The 17,174-nt window shown below is 47.7% G+C and overlaps 1 protein-coding gene across 9 annotated transcripts in view; it reads left to right on the top strand.

The window, feature by feature from the left end:
• LOC106609395 (membrane-associated guanylate kinase, WW and PDZ domain-containing protein 2) overlaps window positions 1-17,174 on the top strand; it is a 255,367-nt gene that overhangs the window by 163,306 nt on the left and 74,887 nt on the right. For all 9 annotated transcript variants that reach the window (XM_045722162.1, XM_045722163.1, XM_045722161.1 and 6 more), the window contains exons 3-4: window positions 3,539-3,658; window positions 13,828-14,043. In XM_045722162.1, coding sequence (XP_045578118.1) covers window positions 3,539-3,658; window positions 13,828-14,043 — 336 coding nt within the window. The remainder of the gene's footprint in view (window positions 1-3,538; window positions 3,659-13,827; window positions 14,044-17,174) is intronic.

Genomic DNA, 17,174 nt, shown 5'->3' with positions numbered 1-17,174 from the left:
CGGCAACTTTTATATGCTAATATTTGTATTGGATGTATAAATGGGGACTCCGAAAAGAGTTACGGTTGGAAAGCAATTTCTTTGGACGCGTTATGAACATCTCTCTGCTGTGCCAGTGGCTTTTTATAGGGAATCGTCACTACAAATGTCTCTCTTAAACCAGCTTGGATATTACACTAATGTCAAATCTAACAGATGACCCAGAACTCTGAAAGTACAGAAAACCACTTTCATGCATTATAGGTTGCTCCTATTAGAAAGTGTCGCCACAGAAAAGTCCCCACTGGAAGACGGTGCTAATTATACAGTAGTTCCGTGACATCAAAGGTTCCCTTTGAAGTGTTGTGCTGTGTGTCGGCCATTCTGTAGCGCTGTCGAGAGTTATAATCTGTTATCGTTACACAGGCCTCATGCAGGGTAGCACTGGAAGTGCCATAGTGTATCTCACACATAGATACACACACACACACACACACACACACACACACACACACACACACACACACACACACACACACTAGCATCTCCTCTCCTCACCACATATCAACATGGCTCAGATGTGCCATCCTCACGCCCCTAGACCAGCCCCCTTCCACTCTTCTCTCAACCCTCACCTAGAACTCTCTGCCTGGTGTGTTTTGATGTGGAGCACCATGGTTTGATGTTGATGCTGAACTCTGAGAGAATTTCGGTTTTCCATTGCAATCTCCAGCGGTTTGCTTTTCCCATCTAAGGACAGATTCATCAACATTGAGCTTGAAGACAATGTTGGAAAGAGCTTTAATGGTCTTGGTGGAGTCGTTTTCTTTTCTTTACCTTATTTCACGCTTGGACTCCCTGTCAGCAGCATTGAGAGAGAGAGGGTGGCGGAGTCCAAAATCAATACATCTGGCATGATCAGATTGGCCCCAAAATGCAGATTGAATTCCTGCTTCACTCAATATCAGTTCCCATCAACACATTCCTCGAAAATGCCTAGATTCCGATAGGCTAGAACTGCACCACGAGGCTAGCGAGGGTAAGTGAGTGTGTGTCTGTTGAGTCAGACAGCTCTTGTGACTGTCACGACATAATGTCTTGGAGTCATTCAATTTGCACCAATCCAGCACCTCCCGTCACCGCTGTTACATCATAATGACATGTGACAGGCGATAAGAGCTTGTGGCACCAGACTAAGTTGGCACACATGGCTGCATCATCTTGTGACATGGTGTCGCAGACATATGAACTGTCTGACTCAACAGACACACACTCACTTACCCTCGCTAGCCTCGTGGTGCAGTTCTAGCCTATCAGAATCTAGGCATTTTCGAGGAATGTGTTAATGGGAACTGATATTGAGTGAAGCAGGAATTCAATCTGCCTTTTGGGGCCAATCTGATCATGCCACATGTATCAAACAGACCCAAAGGCTGCCATATGCCAGACTCTACAGTATCAAAGGCTGCCATAGGCCAGGTTCTTCCAGCACCAAAGGCTGCCATAGGCTCATCCAGCACCAAAGGCTGCCATAGGCTAGGCTCTTCCAGCACCAAAGGCTGCCAAAGACCAGGCTCTTCCAGCACCAAAGACTGCCATAGGCCAGGCTCTTCCAGCACCAAACACTGCCATAGGCCAGGCTCTTCCAGTATCAAAGCCTGCCATAGGCCAGGCTCTTCCAGTATCAAAGCCTGCCATAGGCCAGGCTCTTCCAGTATCAAAGCCTGCCATAGGCCAGGCTCTTCCAGTAACAAAGGCTGCCATAGGCCAGGCTCTTCCAGCACCAAAGGCTGCCATAGGCCAGGCTTTTACAGCAGTGTTAGCACGGATGTGAGAATAAGCTGTTAAACACCTCAGGGATGGAGTACCTTGGAGCTATCACAGCCAGCATCAATTAGCCTAACCTCTGGTGCTCAAACAGGCTAATTAGCACACCGCCCTAGCAGGAGCGTTTAGGAACTAATTTATACCTTGATATACCTTTAGCATCATATCCTCCACAACACAACACTGACTGGAAATTACAGCTGTCTCTCAAGAGTTTGTAAAACATGTGATTTACATTTTGGATCATTTAGCAGACGCTCTTATCCAGAGTTACTTACAGGAGTAATTAAGGTTAAGTGTCTTGCTCAAGGGCACATCAACAGGTTTTTCACCTAGTCGGCTCTGAGATTCTTTTATTTTTATTTTTTTTACTTCTAGCCCTTTTTCTCCCCAATTTTGTGGTATCCAATTGGTAGTTATAGTCTTGTCCCATCGCTGCAACTCCCGTACGGACTCGGGAGAGGCGAAGGTCGAGAGCCGTGCGTCCTCCGAAACACGACCCAACCAAGCCGTACTGCTTCTTGACACACTGCCCACTTAACCCGGAAGCCAGCCGCACCAATGTGTCGGAGGAAACACCGTACACCTGGCGACCGTGTCAGTGTGCATGTGCCCGGCCCGCTACAGGAGTTGCTAGTGCGCGATGGGACAAGGACATCCCTGCCAGCCAAACCCTCCCCTAACTCGGACGGCGCTGGGCCAATTGTGCGCAATCCCATGGGTCTCCCGGTCGCTGCCGGCTGTGACAGAGCCTGGACTCGAACCCAGAATTCTAGTAGCACAGCCAGCACTGTGATGCAGTGCCTTAGACCACTCGGGAGGCCCGGCTCTGAGATTCTAACCAGCGACCTTTCAGTTACTGGCCCAATGCTCTTAATCGACTGGCGAATGTGGCGAGAACTAGCCACTTATGCTAATGCTAACATGATTAAAAGGGGGCCACTGTTAGCATTTAGCAGGCTAGAGTTCTCGTCTCACTCGCGATAACATGTAGACAGCAGCCCTGTGAGGTTGTGTAGAGGCTCTGTGTCTACCGTCTTTGAGAGGCGTTGACACTCTGCATGCAGATTGAACTTATTTCTCTCCTCTTTGTTGGAGTTGCATCACTCAGCTGAAACCTTCCTGTAACGTTACCTAGTGAAGGACTCATCGCTCATCATCTCAAAGTACAGCGCTTTAGTATTTAGTTGAATTCAAATGTGCAACGAAGAGACCCGCTCAGAATACATGAATATAACTGATTCAGGGTCAGCTTGTCCTTAATCGGCCGTTCTGTTCTGATTCTTTATGAGACGTTGAGGTTTTCAAAGTAGGATCCTTTTGTTGAAGGGAGACTTTGGAATTTTGGCAATGAGGCCCTTTATCTACTTCCCCAGAGTCAGAACTCGTGGATACCATTTGTGGGTCTCTGTGTCCCTTATGAAGGAAGTTAAAGGTAGTTTCATTAGCTAACTAGCATTGGCTCGCAAAACTACCGCTAACTTCCTTCATAATGGACACATTGACATAAAAATGGTATCCACGCGATCATCTGACTCATTAACCAAAATCCCGAAGTATCCCTTTAATGTACTGTCATGACGTACACACCATAGAATTACAATTCTTTCATTCTATTTGGGCTATAATGCTTACCTTGTTCCACTCTCCTGTATGCAGGTGTACACAGTTTCTTAGTAAGTTCCCTGATTGTAACTATGTAACTGTGCTCCTCCCCTCTCCTCTCTGATAGGCACAACCAGGCAGCCCAAGGAAGGAGAGGTCCCGGGGGTGGACTACAACTTTGTGACTGTTGATCGGTTTATGGAATTGGAGAAAAGTGGAGCCTTACTAGAGAGCGGAACTTATGAAGGTAAAAGCAAGCTTTCCGCTTTTTTGGGGGTGTATCATGTTTTTGGGGGGGTCTTTCCTGATTTCCTTCAATTGGAATAATTGGAAAAATGGTATTATATTTGGAATAATTGTATTATGTTGCTGCTTGTTTATCGGCCATCCTTCCACTCTCTGACAGAGAAGAATGAGTTGTGTGCATTTAGACAGCTCTCACACATCACTGTGACATCATAACATAGATTACAGAAAAGCTGTTTTAATCAGAGTGGAGAAAACACACTCTCGCACACACACCCCACAACACCACTACACCTCTCCACTCTGCTATCTCCTCCATGCTGGCTCTCCTCTGAGCCCTAATGGCTCCAGAATAAACACGACTCACTTCAGTTTCTCTCCATCTGCCCTGGTCTGTGTGGCTCTGTGCTGGGTGTACTAAACTACTGGCTCTCCACTCTGTCAGATACAGGGGACTCCACCACACAGACAGATAATGCATTAACTCCATGTCTGTTCCCTCGCTGAGCCCTCCCGCTCAGCCTCGCGCCTGTCATGACAGAAAAATAAATTGCAGATGGTCAATTTAACGGTTGGTTGCCAGGAGCGATGTTAGATTCTCTCTCCGATTGAGGCCATGTATCACTTCTCCGAGGATGTCGTCTTCCGTAGAGAGAACCCTTCTTCTCTTCTCGGTGGCTGCACCGCAGTACCACCATCATTTACCTTTTTAATATGTAATGCTCAATTAGAGAGAGAGAGAGAGAGAGAGAGAGAGAGAGAGAGAGAGAGAGAGAGAGAGAGAGAGAGAGAGAGAGAGAGAGAGAGAGAGAAGTTCACAAACACAAACAGACCCCTCAGAGCCCCAGGACAGCAACACAATTGTACCCAACCAAATCATGAGAAAACAAAAATATAATTACTTGACACATTGGAAAGAACTAACAAAAAAACTGAGCAAACTAGAATGCTATTTGGCCCTAAACAGAGAGTACACAGTGGCAGAATACCTGACCACTGACTGACCCAAAATTAAGGAAAGCTTTGACTATGTACAGACTCAGTGAGCATAGCCTTGCTATTGAGGCTGCCGTAGGCCAACCTACCTCTCAAGAGAAGACAGGCTATGTGCACACTGCCCGACAAAATAAGGTGGAAACTGACCTGCCAACTGTATGACCATATTAGAGACTCATATTTCCCTCAGATTACACAGACCCACAAAGAATTGGAAAAGCAAACCCAATTTTGATAAACTCCCATATCTACTGGGTGAAATACCACAGTGTGCCATCACAGCAGCAAGATGTGTGACCTGTTGCCACAGGAAAAGGGCAACCAGTGAAGAACAAACACCATTGTAAATGTACTTTGTACTTTAACTATTTGCACATAATATGACATTTGAAATGTCTTTATTATTTTGAAAGTGTACTGTTCACTTTTTTATTGTTTATTTCACTTTTGTTTATTATCTATTTTCCCTGCTTTGGCAATGTAAACATATGTTTCCCATGCCAATAAAGCCCTTAAAGAGATGGAGAGGTCACTGTTTGCTTTTGTGTGAGGAAGGCAGAGAAAAGTCATCTCAAGCTGATACAATCTGGCTGTCAGGTCCTACACTGCCAGGTTAATGTTATCCACAGTGTTGGATTTTCATCATTACAAAAGCCTTGCTTGGGAAGGTCAGAGGGTGGGTCAGTGTGTCTCTTGGCTTTCGTTTAGCTAATAGTAAGGTATGCAACTCATTAATCATTGTAGCATACTACTGGAGGTTGTCTTCAGTTTGTGTAGGAACGTTTGAAGGTTTGAAGAATGCGGCATGCTGTTTTTGTGCATTTTAGATTTGATTTCCCTGAAAATCTGACTGAAATTGCTTTTAGATTTTAGGCAGCAGCAGGGTAAAATAGTCTGTGGACTGTGATTTTAAGCCTTTGCGTTCAATTCGCTTTTTTACAGCAATGTTCTCGCATTTTCATTTGAGTCACTCACTGTGTACTCAGAAATGTGAACAAAAATTCACAGGGCCTTTTTGTAACCACAGCAAATATCTGAGATACAAGCCGACATAGACTTTCCAGCTACTATTTTCTCCATGGTCCTACAACTGTCTGCAGCATACGTGTTGTTGGGGTTCATCATTTTAATACTTAATCCCCAGGATTAGAATAATCTCATAGGATTTTCAAAATATCTTTGGGTGTCTGGTTTCTCCTCCAGAAGTACTGAAGCACCACTGAAAGGTGCAGGATAATCTCACTCTCATAGAAACCCTCTCTAGCTACAGAACCTAATCTCCAGTGGAGAGGCAGTGCCTTGAAGCCTGCTCTCAAGGAAACTAGGTTCCATTGCCGTGGCAACATTATATCTCCCCCCAGTCCATTTCACACCTTGTTTACAGAGAGTAGAGCTCAAACACTTCATCAGATCTCACATCAGCTTAACAAGGACATCCGCTGTCTCAGGACTTTGCCAGGTATCTCTGGGCTAAAGCTGTAGCAAGGGATGTTTGCATGTGTGCATGCCTGTGTGTGTGGAGGAGATCTTAGCAGACAGTCTTCTGCTAGCAGACTCAGGGGCTGGAGGATCAGAGTGGGCGATGTGTGAAAGCATCAGCGAGGAGGAGCCCAGTTCAGAACGAACCCAGAAACGCTCTGCATGCTGGGACCTGGCGACTCCGCCATGGGGAGACAGACGGGACGACCACACAGAGGCCAGAGCCCAGAAGAGAGACAGGCTTCTTCTTTATTTATTTCCAACACACACACACTCAATCACTAGGAATCTGTGCATGGTTTAGTGATTGATTGATGTGTGGTGGATAACACTGGTGTGCCAGCAGACACAAAAGGGCTAACAGTGACGTTAGTGAAACTACCTGGGGTGTGGGCCAGACAGTGTCAGGCTTTAGTTACCAATATGAAGTCATGTGGGTGGGTGTGTTTGTAGGTATATGTGTTGTGTGACTGTGTTTGAGTACCTCCCCTTTGACGTGCCTTGAGACCTACGTGTGAACTTTTAAGAACTATGTGAACTTTAACTCCCAGGACGTCAACTGACCTTCCACTTCCTGGTCGTGGTCCCATTGGGTTATGTAATAATGACATCATCTTCCCGCATGACCTTCTCACTCCCTTTCGGTATTTCATTGTACAATATATTTCCCTTTATGCAAGATGGTAGACAGAAAATGAAAAGGAAAGAGACATGGTGACTATTATATTTTTTTTAAATTCAAGTAACAGATAGCTAAGGCACTTGCGAAACTAAAACATGCAAAACATACTTTGGTGTCCCATTTTATTAAAGCTTCAATAAACGTAATGAATTTAATCAGAAGCGTTACAAAGAAATTGAAAAGGACTCCTTTGCACTTGTGGACATAATGAAATAAATAGGAAATTAAATGTAGTGTAATTGTAAACAGTTTAATTTAATGTTCCGTTTGTGCCTACTGTGATCCCTACTTTGGCGCTTGAATATTAACTTGTAACAAGAACGCATCATCAAAGGCAAACAAAATGTATCCAAAACTCAGGCGTGTTGCATATTAAGCAGGTTTGTAGAGTGGCAGTGCTCACTGCTCACCCAAGTGACTTGAGGTTCAACTCCTGAATGTGTGTCTCGGTCCTCTGGTACAGATAACTATTATGAAAAGATAGCAAAAATGCTCCAAATTGCTCATAATACACGATTATTAACGTTGAGATTTCAATTCAGACAATTTTCAATCTGAGCATTGAAGCTATTAAAGTGGATGCACTGTAGGAGTAATAGCCTAGGCTTTAGATCAGCGGACAAACACAGTCTCATGGGGCTAACACAGTCTCAGCCTTGCTAACACAGTCTCAAGGGGCTAACACCGTCTCAAGAGGCTAACACAGTCTCATGGGCTAACACAGTCTCATGGGCTAACACAGTCTCATGGGGCTAACACAGTCTCATGGGGCTAACACAGTCTCAAGGGGCTAACAGTCTCAAGGGGGGCTAACACAGTCTCATGGGGGGCTAACACAGTCTCATGGGGGGCTAACACAGTCTCATGGCGGGCTAACACAGTCTCATGGGGGACTAACACTGTCTCATGGGGGCCTAACACTGTCTCATGGGGGGCTGACACAGTCTCATGGGGGACTAACACAGTCTCAAGAGGCTAGCACAGTCTCATGGGGGGCTAACACAGTCTCATGGGGGGCTAACACAGTCTCATGGGGCTAACAGTCTCAAGGGGCTAACACAGTCTCAAGGGGCTAACAGTCTCAAGGGGGGCTAACATAGTCTCATGGTGCTAACACAGTCTCATGGTGCTAACACAGTCTCATGGGGCTAACACAGTCTCATGGGGCTAACACAGTCTCATGGGGCTAACACAGTCTCATGGGGCTAACACAGTCTCATGGGGCTAGCACAGTCGCAAGGGGGGCTAACACAGTCGCAAGGGGGGCTAACACAGTCGCAAGGGGGGCTAACACTGTCTGATGGGGGGCTAACACAGTCTCATGGCGGGCTAACACTGTCTCATGGCGGGCTAACACTGTCTCATGGCGGGCTAACACTGTCTCATGGGGGGCTAACACAGTCTCATGGGGGGCTAACACAGTCTCATGGCGGGCTAACACTGTCTCATGGGGGGCTGACAGTCTCATGGGGGGCTGACACAGTCTCATGGGGGGCTGACACAGTCTCATGGCGGGCTAACACAGTCTCATGGGGACTAACACTGTCTCATGGGGCTAACACTGTCTCATGGGGGGCTAACACTGTCTCATGGGGGGCTGACACAGTCTCATGGGACTAACACAGTCTCATGGGGCTAACACAGTCTCATGGGGCTAACACAGTCTCATGGGGGACTAACACTGTCTCATGGGGCTAACACTGTCTCATGGGGGGCTAAAACTGTCTCATGGGGGGCTAAAACTGTCTCATGGGGGATAACACTGTCTCATGGGGGACTAACACAGTCTCATGGGGCTAACACAGTCTCAAGGGGGTTAACACTGTCTCATGGGGGACTAACACAGTCTCATGGGGGCTAACACAGTCTCAGGGGGCTAACACTGTCTCATGGGGCTAAACTGTCTTGGAGCTAACACTGTCTCATGGGGGCTAACACTGTCTCATGGGGCTAACACTGTCTCATGGGGCTAACACTGTCTCATGGGGCTAACACTGTCTCATGGGGCTAACACTGTCTCATGGGGCTAACACTGTCTCATGGGGCTAACACTGTCTCATGGGGCTAACACTGTCTCATAGGGGGCTAACACTGTCTCATAGGGGGCTAACACAGTCTCATAGGGGGCTAACACAGTCTCATGGGGGACTAACACAGTCTCATGGGGGACTAACACAGTCTCATGGGGGGCTGACACAGTCTCATGGGACTAACACAGTCTCATGGGACTAACACAGTCTCATGGGGGACTAACACAGTCTCATGGGGGACTAACACAGTCTCATGGGGGACTAACACAGTCTCATGGGGGACTAACACAGTCTCATGGGGGACTAACACAGTCTCATGGGGGAATAACACTGTCTCATGGGGGACTAACACTGTCTCATGGGAGACTAACACTGTCTCATGGCGGGCTAACACAGTCTCATGGGGGACTAACACAGTCTCATGGGGGACTGACACAGTCTCATGGGGGACTGACACAGTCTCATGGGACTAACACAGTCTCATGGGACTAACACAGTCTCATGGGACTAACACAGTCTCATGGGACTAACACAGTCTCATGGGGGACTAACACAGTCTCATGGGGGACTAACACAGTCTCATGGGGGACTAACACAGTCTCATGGCGGGCTAACACAGTCTCATGGGGGACTAACACAGTCTCATGGGGGACTGACACAGTCTCATGGGGGACTGACACAGTCTCATGGGACTAACACAGTCTCATGGGACTAACACAGTCTCATGGGGACTAACACAGTCTCATGGGGGACTAACACAGTCTCATGGGGGACTAACACAGTCTCATGGGGGACTAACACAGTCTCATGGGGGTTAACACTGTCTCATGGGGGACTAACACTGTCTCAAGGGGGTTAACACTGTCTCAAGGGGGTTAACACTTTCTCATGGGGGACTAACACGGTCTCATGGGGCTAACACTGTCTCAAGGGGGTTAACACTGTCTCATGGGGGACTAACACGGGCTCATGGGGTTAACACTGTCTCAAGGGGGTTAACACTGTCTCATGGGGGACTAACACTGTCTCAAGGGGGTTAACACTGTCTCATGGGGCTAACACAGTCTCAAGGGGGTTAACACTGTCTCAAGGGGGTTAACACTGTCTCATGGGGGACTAACACGGTCTCATGGGGCTAACACAGTCTCAAGGGGGTTAACACTGTCTCATGGGGGACTAACACTGTCTCATGGGGGACTAACACAGTCTCATGGGGGGGCTAACACAGTTTCATAGGGGGCTAACACAATCTCATGGAGCTAACACTGTCTCATGGGAGACTAACACTGTCTCATGGGAGACTAACACTGTCTCATGGGAGACTAACACTGTCTCATGGGGGGCTAACACTGTCTCATGGGGGGGATGACACTGTCTCAAGGGGGTTAACACTGTCTCATGGGGGACTAACACTGTCTCATGGGGGGCTAACACTGTCTCATGGGGCTAACACTGTCTCATGGGGCTAACACTGTCTCATGGGGCTAACACTGTCTCATGGGGCTAACACTGTCTCATAGGGGACTAACACAGTCTCATGGGGGGGCTAACACAGTCTCATGGGGGCTAACACTGTCTCATGGGGCTAACACTGTCTCATAGGGGGCTAACACTGTCTCATAGGGGGCTAACACAGTCTCATAGGGGGCTAACACAGTCTCATAGGGGGCTAACACAGTCTCATGGCGGGCTAACACTGTCTCATGGGGGACTAACACTGTCTCATGGGAGACTAACACTGTCTCATGGCGGGACTAACACAGTCTCATGGGGGACTAACACAGTCTCATGGGGGACTAACACAGTCTCATGGGGGGCTGACACAGTCTCATGGGGGGCTGACACAGTCTCATGGGACTAACACAGTCTCATGGGACTAACACAGTCTCATGGGACTAATACAGTCTCATGGGGGACTAACACAGTCTCATGGGGGACTAACACAGTCTCATGGGGGACTAACACAGTCTCATGGGGGACTAACACAGTCTCATGGTGGACTAACACTGTCTCATGGGAGACTAACACTGTCTCATGGCGGGCTAACACAGTCTCATGGGGGACTAACACAGTCTCATGGGGGACTGACACAGTCGCATGGGGGACTGACACAGTCTCATGGGGGACTGACACAGTCTCATGGGGACTAACACAGTCTCATGGGGACTAACACAGTCTCATGGGGGACTAACACTGTCTCAAGGGGGTTAACACTGTCTCAAGGGGGTTAACACTTTCTCATGAGGGACTAACACGGTCTCATGGGGCTAACACAGTCTCAAGGGGGTTAACACTGTCTCAAGGGGGTTAACACTGTCTCATGGGGGACTAACACGGTCTCATGGGGTTAACACTGTCTCAAGGGGGTTAACACTGTCTCATGGGGGACTAACACAGTCTCAAGGGGGTTAACACTGTCTCATGGGGGACTAACACAGTCTCATGGTGGACTAACACGGTCTCATGGGGCTAACACAGTCTCAAGGGGGTTAACACTGTCTCAAGGGGGTTAACACTGTCTCATGGGGGACTAACACGGTCTCATGGGGTTAACACTGTCTCAAGGGGGTTAACACTGTCTCATGGGGGACTAACACAGTCTCAAGGGGGTTAACACTGTCTCATGGGGCTAACACAGTCTCAAGGGGGTTAACACTGTCTCAAGGGGGTTAACACTTTCTCATGGGGGACTAACACGGTCTCATGGGGCTAACACAGTCTCAAGGGGGTTAACACTGTCTCAAGGGGGTTAACACTGTCTCAAGGGGGTTAACACTGTCTCATGGGGGCTAACACGGTTCATGGGGTAACATAGTCTCAAGGGGGTTAACACTGTCTCAAGGGGGTTAACACTTTCTCATGGGGGACTAACACGGTCTCATGGGGCTAACACAGTCTCAAGGGGGTTAACACTGTCTCAAGGGGGTTAACACTGTCTCAAGGGGGTTAACACTGTCTCATGGGGGACTAACACGGTCTCATGGGGCTAACATAGTCTCAAGGGGGTTAACACTGTCTCATGGGGGACTAACACTGTCTCAGGGGGGACTAACACAGTCTCATGGGGGGCTAACACAGTTTCATAGGGGGCTAACACAGTCTCATGGGGCTAACATTGTCTCATGGGAGACTAACACTGTCTCATGGGGGGGCTAACACTGTCTCATGGGGGGGCTGACACAGTCTCATGGCGGGCTAACACTGTCTCATGGGGGACTAACACTGTCTCATGGGAGACTAACACTGTCTCATGGCGGGCTAACACAGTCTCATGGGGGACAAACACTGTCTCATGGGGGACTAACACAGTCTCATGGGGGGCTGACACAGTCTCATGGGACTAACACAGTCTCATGGGACTAACACAGTCTCATGGGACTAACACAGTCTCATGGGGGACTAACACAGTCTCATGGGGGACTAACACAGTCTCATGGGGGACTAACACTGTCTCATGGGGGACTAACACTGTCTCATGGGGGACTAACACAGTCTCATGGGGGACTGACACAGTCTCATGGGACTAACACGGTCTCATGGGGCTAACACAGTCTCAAGGGGGTTAACACTGTCTCAAGGGGGTTAACACTGTCTCAAGGGGGTTAACACTGTCTCATGGGGGACTAACACGGTCTCATGGGGCTAACATAGTCTCAAGGGGGTTAACACTGTCTCATGGGGGACTAACACTGTCTCATGGGGGACTAACACAGTCTCATGGGGGGCTAACACAGTTTCATAGGGGGCTAACACAGTCTCATGGGGCTAACACTGTCTCATGGGAGACTAACACTGTCTCATGGGGGGGGCTAACACTGTCTCATGGGGGGGCTGACACAGTCTCATGGCGGGCTAACACTGTCTCATGGGGGACTAACACTGTCTCATGGGAGACTAACACTGTCTCATGGCGGGCTAACACAGTCTCATGGGGGACAAACACAGTCTCATGGGGGACTAACACAGTCTCATGGGGGGCTGACACAGTCTCATGGGACTAACACAGTCTCATGGGACTAACACAGTCTCATGGGACTAACACAGTCTCATGGGGGACTAACACAGTCTCATGGGGGACTAACACAGTCTCATGGGGGACTAACACAGTCTCATGGGGGACTAATACTGTCTCATGGGGGACTAACACTGTCTCATGGGGGACTAACACAGTCTCATGGGGGACTGACACAGTCTCATGGGACTAACACAGTCTCATGGGACTAACACAGTCTCATGGGACTAACACAGTCTCATGGGACTAACACAGTCTCATGGGGGACTAACACAGTCTCATGGGGGTTAACACAGTCTCATGGGGGTTAACACTGTCTCATGGGGGACTAACACTGTCTCAAGGGGGTTAACACTGTCTCAAGGGGGTTAACACTGTCTCAAGGGGGTTAACACTGTCTCAAGGGGGTTAACACTGTCTCAAGGGGGACTAACACGGTCTCATGGGGTTAACACTGTCTCAAGGGGGTTAACACTGTCTCATGGGGGACTAACACAGTCTCATGGGGGACTAACACAGTCTCATGGGGGGCTAACACAGTTTCATAGGGGGCTAACACAGTCTCATGGGGCTAACACTGTCTCATGGGAGACTAACACTGTCTCATGGGGGGGGCTAACACTGTTTCATGGGGGGGCTGACACTGTCTCATGGGGGGGCTGACACTGTCTCATGGGGGACTAACACAGTCTCATGGGGCTAACACAGTCTCATGCGGGTTAACACTGTCTCATGGGGGGCTAACACATTCCCATGGGGGGCTAACACAGTCTCATGGGGGACTAGCACAGTCTCATGGGGGCTAACACTATCTCATGGGGAGACCTACATTCAAACATCCGTCTGTCACATTGGCCATTTTGATTCTTTAACCTCACCCACCAGCACCTAAGTATAATATGATGTGTGTATGACTGACTAAGTATATAAAATGATCCTTAATGTGAAGTATCCCTTCCTTCCTTCTCTAGAGAACTATTACGGCACCCCCAAGCCCCCGTGCGAGCCCAGCCCTCTGCTGCTAAATGTAACAGATCAGCTCCTGCCGGGCGCCCGACCCAGCTCCAAGGGGAAGAGGAAACGGAACAAGTCGGTCAGCAACATGGAGAAGGCCGGCATCGAGCCACCCGAGGATGAGGAGGAGGAGAGGCCCGTTGTCAATGGCAACGGCAATGGCATCACCCCAGGTTAGGTTCCAACTCAGACAAAGTGTTGATGTGCAACAATAGATCCTCGTCATGACAACAAGTTCACCGCCGAAATGAGATAGCACCGACCCCTGGGATTTGATCAGACAACATAGCAACGGTCTATCGTCTAGGTTACATCATAGCAACCGGCTCTCAGTCAGGCCCATACAATAACATAATAAAGGATGGATACAAGTCCCTACTGCCTACAGGGAGCTCTTCCCAGGGAGCTCAGATCATCATCATCATCATCATAGATAGTCTAAATGAAAAGCTGTGGAGTTCTAAGGCCTGTAAATAGCATGAGTACATCCCTGAAGCAGACTGTCCCATGTAGCAGGACTGATAGTGTTCAGAGACAACAGCCTTACACTGCATCCCATCTCATCCCAGCTCCCAGTCATTAGATCAGATCACAGTACAGTTAGTCTACGTCACATAGCCAGAGGCTAGATTCCGCCCCCCGCACCGACACAGAGAAACATCGCCTGGAGGCTGTGATCAAATCAAGCGTGGGGTTCCACAAAGCAGATTTACTGGATCAATGCAAGCCACATCATAGTCATTACTCTCAACTAGGAGCGAAGATGCTGGCTGTCTAACTTAATATAAGAACGGAGAAACCCTATGTAAGCCATGAAATAAAATAGTATCATTCATTTTGACTTGACATTTGTTCATGTAAAAATAAAGGACACTGTTACGGTAGTTATTTGGTAAAACCTTTTGAGACCTTTCGAAAATGGCTTTACATTATATATGCAAGCCATTATTATTGATCAACCTATTCATTATACTGTATGTTCTGGTCAGGTAACCCATATACAGTGGCTTGCGAAAGTCTTCACCCCCCCTTGGCATTTTTCCTATTTTGTTGCCTTACAACCTGGAATTAAATTAGATTTTTTGGGGGGGTTGTATCATTTGATTCACACAACATACCTACCACTTTGAATGCTAAATATTTTTTATTGTGAAATAAACAAGAAATAAGACAAAAAAACTGAAAACTTGAGCGCGCATAACTATTCACCCCCCCAAAGTCAGTACTTTGTAGAGCCACCTTTTGCAGCAATTACAGCTGCAAGTCTCTTTGGGTATGTCTCTATAAGTTTGGCACATCTAGCCACTGGGATTTTTGCCCATTCTTCAAGGCAAAACTGCTCCAGCTCTTTCAAGTTGGATGGGTTCTGCTTGTGTACAGCAATCTTTAAGTCATACCACAGATTCTCAATTGGATTGAGGTCTGGGCTTTGACTAGGCCATTCCAAGACATTTAAATGTTTCCCCTTAATCAACTTGAGTGTTGCTTTAGCAGTATGCTTAGGGTCATTGTCCTGCTGGAAGGTGAACCTCCGTCCCAGTCTCAAATCTCTGGAAGTCTGAAACAGGTTTCCCTCAAGAATTTCCCTGTATTTAGCGCCATCCATCATTCCTTCAATTCTGACCAGTTTCCCAGTCCCTGCCGATGAAAAACATCGGATGGGGTTCTCACGGTGATGAGAGGTGTTGGGTTTGCGCCAGACATAGAGTTTTCCTTGATGGCCAAAAAGCTACATTTTTGTCTCATCTGACCAGAGTACCTTCTTTATGTTTGGGGAGTCTCCCACATGCCTTTTGGCGAACACCAAATGTGTTTATTTTTTTCTTTAAGCAATGGCTTTTTTCTGGCCACTCTTCCGTAAAGCCCAGCTCCGTGGAGTGTACGGCTTAAAGTGGTCCTATGGACAGATACTTTGCAGCTCCTTCAGGGTTACCTTTGGTCTCTTTGTTGCCTCTCTGATTAATGCCCTCCTTGCCTGGTCCATGAGTTTTGGTGGGCGGCCGTCTTGGCAGGTTTGTTGTGGTGCCATATTCTTTCCATTTTTTAATAATGGATTTAATGGTGCTCCGTGGGATGTTCAAGGTTTCGGATATTTTTTTATAACCAACCCTGATCTGTACTTCTCCACAACTTTGTCCCTGACCTGTTACATGAAATTACATGAAAGATTACATGAAATCCAAATAAAAATCAATTTAAAGGTTTAATGCACCAAATGTAATGCACCAAAATACGAAAAATGGCAATACTTTTGCAAGGCACTGTAAATGCCGTTGACCTGTAGGACTGGAGTAGTCTAATGTTCTGGTCAGGTAACCCATATAAATGCACTTGAGCTATAGGACTGGAGTAGTCTAATGTTCTGGTCAGGTAACCCATATAAATGCACTTGAGCTATAGGACCGGAGTAGTCTAATGTTCTGGTCAGGTAACCCATATAAATGCACTTGAGCTATAGGACCGGAGTAGTCTAATGTTCTGGTCAGGTAACCCATATAAATGCACTTGAGCTATAGGACCGGAGTAGTCTAATGTTCTGGTCAGGTAACCCATATAAATGCACTTGAGCTATAGGACTGGAGTAGTCTAATGTTCTGGTCAGGTAACCCATATAAATGCACTTGAGCTATAGGACCGGAATAGTCTCATGTTGCTGTAATTTCTCACAGTAGCTCTGCTATTCATTGGGCTATGTGAACAAAGCTGACAAAGATTTGATGTTGAGTATTCAGCCTAGAGCTGCACTGTAGTTTTCTGTTACTGACTGTATGGACAGTACATATACAGGTTGGAGGAAAGGGAGAGAGTGAAAGAGAGAGAGAGAGATCGATAGAGCAGGCAGTGTGATGTGAGCAAATAGCTCCATAGATGAGCTCTCCCTCCCTACCTCTGCCTGCTGCTGTTGCTGTCCTCTGGGACGGTCCAACCAAGCGCCACGACTCAAACTAGGACACATCATCAGCTCCTCCACTCTCTCTCAATCCCCTCTGCCTGCCACCTCTCTCACTCTGCTCTCTCTGTCTATTTCCCTCTCTCTTTCAATCACTCTCCATCTCTCTCTGGTCGGTATCCTTACTCTCTCTTGCGCTCTCGCTTTATCTGTCTGTCTATCTCTCTATTTCTGTCCCTGTGTAATTGCCACCCTCTCCCTATTTGAAATCCTCTATCTTTCTTTTTATCCCGTTCCATCTCTTTTTTCTCGGCACTCAATCACGCTGCCCCCTCTCCCCTTCCCTCCTCCTCTCTCCCCTCTACCCTTCCCTCCTCCTCCCTCCCCTCTACCCTTCCCTCCTCCTCCCTCCCC

This window comes from Salmo salar, chromosome ssa07 (assembly GCF_905237065.1).
Source record: "Salmo salar chromosome ssa07, Ssal_v3.1, whole genome shotgun sequence".
NCBI classification, from domain to species: Eukaryota; Metazoa; Chordata; class Actinopteri; order Salmoniformes; family Salmonidae; genus Salmo; species Salmo salar.
The sequence above is the reverse complement of the archived record's forward strand: the minus strand, read 5'-3'. Positions and strand labels throughout refer to the sequence as shown.